Source organism: Scardinius erythrophthalmus (assembly GCF_964197995.2).
Source record: "Scardinius erythrophthalmus genome assembly, chromosome: 7".
Lineage (NCBI taxonomy): Eukaryota > Metazoa > Chordata > Actinopteri > Cypriniformes > Leuciscidae > Scardinius > Scardinius erythrophthalmus.
In genome coordinates, this window is record NC_138227.1 from 19,793,747 (window position 1) to 19,806,127 (window position 12,381).

A 12,381-nucleotide genomic window follows, 5' to 3' on the forward strand; every position below is an offset into this window, starting at 1 on the left:
GAAATAGCAATGTAGGTTCTCATGTATTATTGTAGTAAAAATATAACCACTGTTGTGTTTCTGTGTCTGAAGGACAACCATTTGGAGTATCTGCAGGATGATCTTTTCGTGGACTTGCACAACCTGAGCCACCTGTTTCTTCACGGGAACCGTCTGTGGAGCCTGCACCAAAACACATTTAGAGGACTGGGGGCTTTGGACAGGCTACTCCTGCACCACAACCAACTGCAGTGGGTGGATCGTCTGGCATTCCACGACCTGCGGCGACTTACTACTCTCTATTTGTTCAACAACTCCTTGACGGAGTTAGCTGGAGAGTGTCTGACCCAGCTGCCTGCCCTGGAGTACCTTCGCCTCAACGACAATCCTTGGGAGTGTGACTGTAAGGCTTTATCACTGTGGGACTGGCTCAAAAAGTTCCGGGGGTCCACGTCATCAGTGGGTTGCTTGGCACCGGCAGAATTGGCAGGCAAAGATTTGAAACAACTGAGAAAAGAGGACTTCCCGAACTGTTCCGGATCTGAGTCTCTGCACCAGAGTAAGACCAAGACTTGGGCAGGAACAGATAAGGTCTCACTGAAGCAGGAGCCCCATCCTGCCCAGCCTCCACAAACACACCCACACCACCCCCAACTGAATGAACAATACCCTTCTCCTCCCTCTCCCCTGCCCCAGCCACCCCCTGCCATAAATGGTGTACAAGCAGGACCAGGAGGGTCTCCGGGCGCAGACTCTGCTCAAAGGCCCAGCCGCTCTCGGAACTGCACACGCCAACGTGTCCGGGGCAGCAAGGGAAAAGGACCCAACGAGGTCCACATCTTAAAGGAGATGGCGGATAAGGAGTATTCCTCTCCTGATTTCACGGGGAAATATGATGAAACATCTTCCGATGGTTCAAACACCCGCAGAAAGCACAAATGTACCCCCCGGACCTCTGTGCGTCCCCCAAGTGGGGTCAAGCAAGCAAACTGTGGACATTCTCATCATACACATCTCTTTCTCTCTAGTATTCTGGGACTGCTTGTGCTCATTCTGTGCTGAACTCAATTCTGGACTATCATGGATACGCCGCAGTCCTCAGATCAGTTCTAGCTCCAGCATTACCAGGCCTACTAATGTGTGTATGTTTGTGTGTGTATGAGTGATAAAGTGTAATACATTGTATAAGGAGCTTTGCCATTTAGACTGAAATAGATGAAAACTGAACACTGGATGTTATAAACTCAAATTTGGGTTGGAGAACAAGAAGAATAGTAAAGCAAAACGAACATGCTTGCACTGCCACCGTTGTTTTTTCCCCCCATTTCCTATTGGTCTGGTCTCTCCTTCTAAATGGAAAACAATTCAAATGAAAAAGAACAGGTAACCAAATAAATAGGGCTTTTCACACTTTAAATAGTTAACCCTGGGTCATTCTAAACTCCGGGTAAACTGAATCCTGGGTTATCTTGCTTCACGTTTCACACTGCAGTGCTCATAGAAGAAGAAGAAGAAGAAGAAGCGTCTTTCCATAGCTCAAGGTTGCTACGGAATATATAGTCGCATTACATTAACAAAATACATGTTAAATAGATATGTTTTTAGCTGAGTCTTTAATGTAGCCACATATGAGATATTACGAAGTGTAAAAGGTAATGAATTCCATAATTTAGGAGCATTAACACTAATTAATTAACTAATTAACTAATTAACCTTCCACCTACAGTAGACAACCGGAAACGAGGGATGGACTATAAACCAAGTTCAGCTGATCTAAGGGACCGGGCAGAGCGATAAGAGTAAAGTAGATCAGACAAATATGGAGGTGCAAGACCATTTAATGCCTTAAACGTTATAAGTAATACCTTAAAGTGAATGCATGATGCCACAAGTAGCCAGTGAAGGTCATGAAGCAGAGGAGTAATGTGAGCAGAACGCCTGGTGGAGGTGAGAACTCTTGCTGCTGAGTTTTGAACATACTGTAATCTTGCAATAAGTTTTTTGGGCAGACCAAGAAATAGAGCATTTCAATAATCCAGACGTGATGTGATTAATGCATGAATTAAGGTTTCAGCATCAGCTAAAGTGAGAGAAGATCGAAGTCGTGCAATATTACGAAGATGGAAAAAAGAGTTTTTAACAAGAGAAGAAATATGAGAGCCAAAAGATAGAGTTGAATCGATTAAGACACCAAGGTTACGGACAGATGACGAAGGCTTTACATGAACTCCATCAATATCAAAGGACAGGTCCATCCTTTTGACTGAGGCAGCAGAGCCAATCACCAATATCTCAGTTTTTTTTATTATTTAATTTGAGGAAATTCAGGGACATCCAATGCTTGATTCTTAGATCGAGAAGCATATAGATGTTTATTAACCCTGAATCCACGGACAAAAGAATGTCGTTAACCAGCCGAAGAAGAGCAGTTTCAGTGCTATGAGATGGGAGAAATCCTGACTGAAAAGGTTCAAAACAGACCATTAACATCTAAATATGATCGCAATTGCGAAGCCACAACCTTTTCAAGAATTTTACTGAAGAATGTTAAATTAGATATTGGCCTGTAATTGTCCATGTTTAGATGGTCAAGGCCTGTTTTTTTAAGAATGAGGGTCACCACAGCCATTTTTAATTCTGATGGGACAATGGCGGAAGCCAAACTACAGTTTATCATATGTGTTATGAAGGGTGTAACCTCGAGGAGGAAACACATCTTAAGCAGAACAGTAGGTGTAGGATCAAGCTGGCAGGATGTGGAATTAGACTTCACAATTATATCACTTATGGCAACAGGAGTAATCAGAGAGAGAGTTTGTTGAGTGAGCTGAATCAGATAACATTAAATGAACATTTGAGTCACTTGTAGAAGGGGTGTCTTTGGTGATGGATTCAGTGATTGACTTCAATTTGTCTGAAAATAATTGGGAAAAGCTATTCACAAGCACCCCAGAGCCCAAAATAACATGTTGTGGTGGATTAGTGAGTTTGTTAACCATAGCAAAGAGGGATTTGGGCCTGCACGTGGAATTCCTAATGGTAGAGGAGAAATAAGAGGATCTTACATCGTTGAGGGCTGTACGGTAGTTGAGCAAATGTTCTTTAAAAGCCAGAGAGTGCACAATGAGTCCAGTTTTCCTGTATAGTCTTTCTAGGTGGCGACCCACAGTTTTCATTGTTCGAAGTTCAGGAGTAAACCAGGGTGAGGCACGAGTAGATGGAACCAGTCTAGTTTTAACAGGAGCATGCCTCTCAAGTATTTGAGAAAAAGCATTATTGTAAATACAGCAGATTTCTGACGGACAGTTAGATAGTAAACATTCGGACGGGTTGAAGGTACTGAAAAGGTTGAAGCCTTTTCAGTAATTGATTTTACGATAGGTGAGCATTTTCTGGTGGTGATATCGATATTGGAAAACTAAAACTGAAGTTTATGAGTTTGTGATCTGAGAAAGCAAAATCAGAGCCATTAACAAGAATATTATATACTGTAAGCCAGATGTACATATGAGATCCAGTATATGGCCCCTGGAGTGAGTAGCAAAAGTTACATGTTGAGTTAAGTTGAAACAGTCCAGCATAGACATCAATTCTTTGCATTGTGCAGTGTTTTCATGTATATTAAAATCACCAAGCAAAATAACAGATGAATGACTACCACAGACAAGAGTAAGTAACTCAATAATCTCCGAGAAAAATTTAGAGGAAAAAATTGGAGGTTGGTAAATTAAGACTACAGCTAGTGATGTTTGCCCAGTCATTTTCAGCACTAGGTATTCAAATGCTGCAACATCATGAAACTCGATCTTGGATATTTTAATAGTCTCACGGTAAACAACAGCCAGCCCTCCACCTCTACGATGAAAATGTGGTTGAGAGAAATAGATGTACCTAGGTGGTGTTAAAAGGTTCAAGTTGAAAAGGTCATTAGGCATCTGCCAGGTTTCCGTCAAAAGTAGCATGTCCAGGTTTGTGTCAATGATTATGTCATTCAACACTGATGCTTTATCAGTTAAAGAGCGAGTGTTCAACAGCGCACATCGCAAGTCTGAAGATGCGCGTCTGCAGGTTCCGAGGTCGGGATCAAAACGCAATGATCTTAGATTTCCAAAGTTGATAAGTTGATTTTCCTGCTGTGTTTTACCCGAAGCACGTGTGTTGGTACAGACAACCGTAATATTAGACGAGCAGTGATAAATCGGAAGTTTCTTCTGCGAACAGTGTATGTAGCGAGGTCGGTGTAAAACTCCAAGTCGTTCACACCATTTATAAGTGTACGGGGCCAAGCGGAAAGATCCTTTTAATGTTCTGAGTTGAGCAGCAGAAAATTGTAAAGCCATCTTGGGAAAAGTAATTTGATTAACGTCATCCAAAAACAGCACAAAAAGACCAAAAAACAAAACCTGTTTTCATACTTTACCCTGGGTTAACAATTCATCTTGGGTATTCATAAACTGATGTTTCATATTGTACATTCCTAAACCCTGGGTTAACGTTCTTATTTGCATATTTGCAGGGTCAGTATCATTAGCCCCTTTCACACAGCAATCCCGGTAAATTACGGTAAAATTACCAGAATGACTTTTCCGGTAAATACACAAACATGCTGTTCACACAAGTAACAACGTTCTGGCTTTTTACCGGGAAGAAACCATTCACACATCAGCACCAAAATACCAGTACGCTCTGTGATGTCAGTCATCGGAAATGATCTTTAAATGCTGCACCGTTGTCTTCATTCGATCGCATGAGGAGAAGCACTTTAGTTTCACTAATTTGACAACATATTTTGACGTCTGAGTGACAGGCATAAGGGATGATCAAATAGAAAGCGTTTTTGCTCTTAAAACATGAGACTTGCATAATAGTATCCAACTGCAGAGATGAATGGAAAAGAAGGCTGGGTCTCGAGCGCAACGCGTTGAAAAAGCTGCGAGACCAGGCGCAACTGTCAAAGATGATCATCTAGCGCATATTTAAATAGAAAAACCCAGGGTTATGATATAAATGAGATAAATGGTAACCCAGGGTTAAGCGCAGTGTGAAAAGCCCTAATGTGTAGAAAGAATGTGTGTTATGAGACACAAGCAAGCAACGTAGATATGTGAAGACGGAGATTGTGTTTAGAAAATGTTGCCTACTTCTTTTCTTTAACATTACAAACAAACAAACAAGCATATAGGATACCATCAAATGAAAAGTATATAGTAAACATAGTAAAAGTACATTGTCCTTTGTTTAATGGATCACATTATTGCCAAGTATATTCACAAATATATTGGTGTAAGGTCTCCTAAGATCAGGAGTTTTAACCATTAGTAGGACTTGATTTCTTTGTGGTTGAAATATTATTCCACTAAATGATGTGAAACAAAACAAAGGTATTGTATGAAATGAAACACAGTGTTATAAATGGAATAGCCAGGAAAAAGCACATACATTATCTTTACCTCAGAAAAGGTAAGGCCCAGAACAACATATTTTCACTTTAGATGGCTTTTTATTTCCTTTCAATACCCTCTTGGATTTATTTTTCATATTTCCTTTACTTTTGCTCTTAAAAGTGACTTCAGGTGAATCATTTTTGTTTTGGAATGTATTGTTTTATAACAGCACATAAAAGCCAATGGTTATACTAGCTGCTATATTGTTTATAGAAGCAAATGAGACCCATTTTACCTCATCTGCTTCCAAAAATCCTCAGTGTGTGTGTGTGTGCGTGTCCAGTATAAAAAGCTATGAAAAAATTAGAGTTGTGTTTGTTTCTTGTCCTCTGTGTTGTTTGTTTTGTTTGGCTGTGACTCAGAGGACTTAGAAATGGACTGCTGATGGGGATGTGGACTCTGGAGGGGACACAGGTCTAATTGAAGTGAACTCTATTTTGAAAAGCGCCTTCAGCCTAAGCCCGCCATCGAAAACATAGACACCTCTCTTTCTTAAAGCGGTGTGAAATCATCTGTTTTAACAAGACAGAGAAGAAAAAAGAAAACAACAAATAAAAAAAACACACGAAAACTAAATGTATCTTTAAGAGACTTGATGACAAAAACACATTTCAAATTTAGCATGGCCACAAAAAAAAGACCTTTTGGAGCCATAGGCCTGCTTGATTGCCTCTACAGTGTCTGCTGTGAATGCAAATACGAGTCCAGGAGAGGGACAATCGCGTGAACACTCGGGACATTATGGATGACAGACTGTCAAGTTGCCCGTCACAGATGCTGTGGAATACTGGAGAACTACGACTCCTGTTCTAAGACACACTTTGTAAAAATAAGGAGAACTGTATCATCACAATCTGCAATGGAAATATTAATCAGTACTATGACACTGACATCATTAATGACATTTTTGATTACAACAGGGTTCCTGAATCTCTGAAGAACTTCTCTTCAGAATGCAATTATTATTTTTAATATTACTTTCATTTGATTTTTCTGTTTTTGTTTAAACATTTATTTGGTCTGTCCATAGGGCACCATTTTCTGACTAAACTGCACAATCCAGTCTCCTCTCATCCTTCCCTTTCTCTCTCTTCTGTGTCTCTCCATCCTAGTGATTTGATGGTTTAACGAGTCGTTCTCAAAAAAAAAACAGGAAAAAAACTTTATAAAGATATTAAAATCTATATCTTCTTATGTTAAATGTGTTTGTTTGCATTTACTCTGTGTGTGTGTTTACAGATGTTGATGAGCCCTGACATAAGATGCATTTTTACATATTATCGCCTCTCCTTGCCTTAATTATTTATCGAAAGCTAGGGTGTGCACAGTGGCGGATTAAGACTCTTTGGTGCCCCTGAGCACTGACACCTAGAGTGTAGGTGTACACCCCCACAATAATATACATTCAGTTATTATTATTATTACTATTATTATTATTACTATACTATCTATTACTATTATTATTATTACATCTTTCATTTCCAACCAAAATCACGCCAATATGACGTTGGGTTCTGACATCAACCCAACTTTCATTTCCAACCAAAAACCAACGTCTGTCTGACGTCGGATGTTGACGTCAGTCTGACGTTGGGTTCTTGCAAGTATGTAATATTAAACATATAAATTTAAACAAAGCATGCTGAAAAATATTATTTAAAAAAAAACGTAACTAAATTTAGACAATTGAAAAATGAAATGCAAACATGCCAAGGTTTTAGACTGGTCTTGCAATAGCATCGCTATAGCTACATGGTTTTGTGAGGTTTTGAACTAAAAAATAAAATTTTAAAACTGACTCGTTTACACTCTGACTCTTTCTGTAACTTTTTTGCAAAATCCAACGTGAAAGTGCAAGGCTGATGCTCTATAGTGGATTCACACATACATGAGCGTCGTGAGGCAGTTTAATTTCGATTGAAAGGGCGCAAAAACCGCAAAACCGCAAAGTGCACTCCCAGAATCTGTTTGGTGCGTTTCCACTAGCCTAGCGCGGAGCAGAGCGAGCGTTTTCAGTTCATATAGAAGTTTAGCTTCATGCTCATGCGCGAGCTTAAAGCTCCACTTCCAAATTAATTGAAAACACTTGCTCTGCTCCGTGCCAGTGGACATGCTATATGGGCGTTCAAATGAAACGCGCTTGCTCACGCGCAGTAGTGGGAATCTGGCGATAGATCGCACGTCCACAAGAAAAAAAGAAAAAAACGTATAAAATAATGAAAATAATAAACTTTCAACAAAACATTCAGGGAATTTAGAACGTTCTGATGAAAGAGGCCTAGGCTAGAAATACGTTTGAGAATTAATTGCTTGTTTTCAAAGAGAAAAAATATTTGTGTGGTGCCCCCTGGACGTGGTGCCCAAAAGCCTATGCCAGTTATATTTTTATTTTTTCAAAAAAGGTTTTGTGGGGGGTAATTGAGAATGAATGGGGGAAAGTCACATGAGAGGAGGCAATGCCTCCATTGCATTATGATTGGATATGATTGGTCATGATTGGATATGACTGGTGGTCATGATTGGATATGACTGGTTTGTGCGATAAATCTCGCAATAAAAAGTTGTGAATCAGTCTGAATGAACAAATTAATGGCTTTAATGAGAAGACTAATTAAAAAGTAAGTAAACAACTCACCCCTTTAGATATCATTGCTTTATGTCATGTCAAAATCAAACTTGAAATGGCCTGAAAACATGCTGACTGTTTTTTTTTTTGTGAATAATTTTTTTAATTAACATAAAACTGCCTAAAAACACTAACTTGATGAGATTTATAACTTTATTTAATAAATAGAACATTATTCAATTCAATTCACATTTATTTGTATAGTGCTTTTCACAATAAAAATCGTTTCAATGCAGCTTTACAGAAAAAAAAATGCATGTGTCTACATTGCAATGTGATCTGTTATCAAGTCAAGTCAAGTCAAGTCAAGTTTATTTATATAGCGCTTTTCACAACACAGGTTGTATCAAAGCAGCTTCACAGTAATAAATTAGAACAATACATCAATGTTTGTTTCTAGTGGAACGTCTACGTTTGGTAATGCTGATCAATAGTATTGTTGATTGATTAATTCAATTAAATATCCCCAAATATCCCCAACTGAGCAAGCCAAAGGCAACAGTGGCAAGGAACCGAAAAACTCCATCAGGTGACCTAATGGAGAAAAAAAAACCTTGGGAGAACCCGGGCTCAGTCGGGGGCCAGTTCTCCTCTGGCGTTTATGAACTAGAGGTCGGATTTAACTGTAGGATTAAAAGTATTATATGAATGCCTGGCTGAAGAGATGCGTCTTTAATCTAGTTTTAAACTGGGAGAGCGAGTCTGAGCAACGAACAGTATCCGGAAGACTATTCCAGAGTTTTGGTGCTAAATGTGAAAATGCTCTCCCTCCTTTGGTGGACCTAGATATCCTAGGTATGACCAAAAGCCTCGAATTTAGTGACCTTAAAGAGCGCGATGGATTATAGGGCGATAGAAGATCCGTTAAATATCAGAGGTGACTGTCAAAGTAATGTCCACACTGTATATAAAACATTTATAGTTCTAACAAAAATGCTCTCCCTGCTTTAGTGGATTTTGATATCATAGGTACTACTAAAAGTCCAGAGTTTTGTGACCTTAAAGAGTGTGATGGATTGTGAGGCAATAGAAGATCAGTTAAATACACAGGAGCCATTTAGGGCCTTATAGGTCAGTAGGATCACTTAATCGGAATTAATCACTTAATACAGAACTTAATATGAAACCAGTAGAGATGATAAAATGCATTTTGGACTAACTGTAGTTTGTTTATTGAGCTAGCAATGCATTACAGTAATCCAGTCTAGAGATCATGAATGCATGAACTAACTTTTCTGCATCAGAAACAGATTACATGTTCCATAGCATGAAATATGACTTTCAAAAGACAAGTTGATGTCAAATATAACACCAAGTTATTTAGGGGATGAATACATCCTTCTAGATGCAAATTGCATTCTAAGAGATTCTGTGTACAGGTTTTTGGTCCAAAAAGTAATACCTCAGTCTTATCCAAATTTATTAGAAGAAAATTTTAAACTTTAACACACTCTGTCAACTTGGATAATTTAGAGATTTCATCTGGTCGTGATGAAATATATAACTGAGCGTCATCGGCAGAGGGCCTAAAACAGACCCTTGCGGCATTTATTTAAGTTATCTAATACCCCAATGCCTGTCCCTGAATACTGGTGTAATTTTGTAATCAATCTAAATGTATGCCATAATCTATAATGTCAAACGCAGCACTAAAATCAAGTAAAACTATTGAGATGCAGCCTTGGTCAGAAGCTAGAAGTAAGTCATTTGTAATTTTAACAAGCACTGTTCCTGTGCTATATACACTGTTAATGTAAAAATATGAAATATAATTTATTTGTTTTTTTGTGTGTTTTTTTTTTATCTGGAAAAAAAGACAAAAATACTGATTAAGTTAAATTACTATTTTGCAGAGCGATTCAACTAGATTTTTCCTCTACATGTTTGCTTAAGCATTGAATCTGTCTCTCTGGATCCTACTCTGACTACACACCACAGCTCCTCTGAATCTGAAATAAATTCACCACTATATATTTGTGTGTAGATCTGCACAGACACACACATACAACCAGAATCTATCATGAGTCATCATATATGTGCTTGATTACATGGAGAGATCAGGAACATCGCCACCCACAAACACTATTAATTTAACTGATTAAGTGTGTGTGTGTGTGTGTGTGTGTGTGTGTGTGTGTGTGTGTGTGTGTGTGTGTGTGTGTGTGTGTGTGTGTGTGTGTGTGTGTGTGTGTGTGTGTGTGTGTGTGTGTGTGTGCGTGTGTGTGTGCGTGCGTGTGTGTGTGTGTGTTCAATCACTGAAACATGCAAAACTCATACAACTAACCCTCTATAAATCATCTCTCTGAAGCATTGCGTATTTATGAATGTGTCACTGCAAATCTGGAGACATTCAAGGTTACCATTATGATTTTTAATCGGACTTTACAGCATAAATCCCATTTCCTCTCCCTCTATCCTATCCACCGACCATGATGGAAATCGATTCCCGCGTTAGAGTGTAAATTACTTTTTTTTTTTTTTTTTTTTATTCTGTTCAATGAAAAGAGGGGAAAAGTTAGTTTTCTGCATGGCAGAGGACGGAAGCAGAAATACATTTGAATTGATGAGCATCTCTAAAGTGATAACATGGTGGGTCTCGGCTCATTCTCTCTGACGTGCAATCACTTGCTTCACCTCTCCATCTCTCTTCTTTCTCGCTCTCGCTCTATTTCACCATCCTCACCTCCACATTCTGTAGATTTACAACATCCAGTGGATAAAGTAGGATTTCACGAGAGCCTCAGTCATATTCAATAATATTGGCACTACAGGAAGTGAGCACAATATTTAAAGGGGCAAAACACAAGGAATCAAACTATCCTCGAGCCTCCGAGATAAACAAAAATAACTCTATGTACATAACTCAAAACTTCCTTCTCAGTTAGAAAAAGACTATTGATTAAAAGTAAGATGCAGAATTTCGGTAACTTTGATGTCACACAGATGACTGCAACAATGCATGATGATCAGAGACCCTGGCTAGTCATGGTCAGGTAGTACGGAAAAAGTCAAATAGATACTATTATTCCTAAACAACAGAATAACTTATGATATAAAGGAAAATCAGGGAAAATCTATCAAATGTTATGGAATTCCTTACTGTGTGTGCATGGCACTTGCCGCACTACATATCATATGAAGTATGTTTTTTACAAGAACCTTATCATTCCAGTTTGATCTCAACAGTTCTTATCGTACATTTGAGTGCAGCAGTTTGGTGATCACAGTAGCTATGTTTATATGCACCCAAAAAATTGCAATCTAGTAAAAATAACCATTTGTATGTGTATCACAAACCATCTGCAATTTTTTAGTGCTATGACAAATATGCACACTAAAATAATATGCATGTTAAATATAATTTGCATGGCAATTATTCTTCTATTTAACACATCATTTTTAAGATCCGCACCACCACTTTCAGTCGGAAAGAAGCTCAATCTGAAAATAATTTTCCTATTTATATATTTAATTTCTTTTTTTTTTTTTCTGATTGAGCTATCTGTTACTAATGGGTTATAGGGATGCATATAAACATAGCTACTAATGCAGGCTTTGCAACAAGGTTGTTAGTGACAGAGGAGAAAGACACCACAGCAAATTATAAAAACGGTCATGTTTTGACACAAACATTTTTTTTTACGTTTGAAGTATTATAAGTAATAAGATATGACACTTTAAAAGTGTGTGAAGCAGATGACATTTTGTCTTGATGATTATCCCTACTATAATTCAAAACATTTAATATTTTAAACACTTGCTAAGGGAATAAAAGCAGCACATTAGTTGTTCAACTAAACCCTGCGAGCTAAACTGTGATTGTGCCAAGAAGTCGTGAGGGCCAGACACAAAAAAATATGCAGTATTTCTATTCCCAGCTCTCTGTTTTACTTGCATTTATTTGCAAGGCAGGAGCTGCTTCAAAGCTGCTAAAAATAGCCAGAGCTCAGTCCCCTCACAACTTCAAAAAACGTCTGAATGAAGGAGGAGAGGATGTGAGAGGAAGAGAGGGCAGGGAGGGGAACAGGGTTAAAGGGAAAGAGGAGAGCAGTGGGCTGGGGAACGAGGTGAGGAGGGACCGATGGGAGAAGAGGCGATAAAAGAGACAGATGCAGAACAGATGGTGGGCTGGGGGGAAGAGTGGAAGAGGCTCATCGGGCCACGGACAGAACCGGAGTACGAGAACTACAGCAGTCAAGGGAAATGAGAGCTGATGAGGACCACCGGAGCTGAGGGAGAGAGATAATGAGAGAGTGAACGAAGGGTGAATGATACTACAGTACTGAACACAGTATGGCTCTCAATGTACAAATTCCCTAAGAGGGATTTGGA

The 12,381-nt window shown here is 38.8% G+C and overlaps 1 protein-coding gene across 4 annotated transcripts in view; it reads left to right on the forward strand.

Annotated features, from left to right (window-relative positions):
- rtn4rl1b (reticulon 4 receptor-like 1b) overlaps positions 1–1,302 on the forward strand; it is a 164,773-nt gene extending 163,471 nt beyond the window's left edge. Inside the window, exon 3 of one of the 4 annotated variants that reach the window (XM_081370353.1) lies at positions 73–1,277. In XM_081370353.1, coding sequence (XP_081226479.1) covers positions 73–1,041 — 969 coding nt within the window. In that variant the 3' untranslated portion in view covers positions 1,042–1,277. Of the gene's footprint in view, positions 1–72 lie in introns of all 4 variants that reach the window. The other 3 variants (XM_081370352.1, XM_081370354.1, XM_081370355.1) reach the window with 3 other exon arrangements.
- The last annotated feature ends 11,079 nt before the right edge of the window (positions 1,303–12,381 follow it).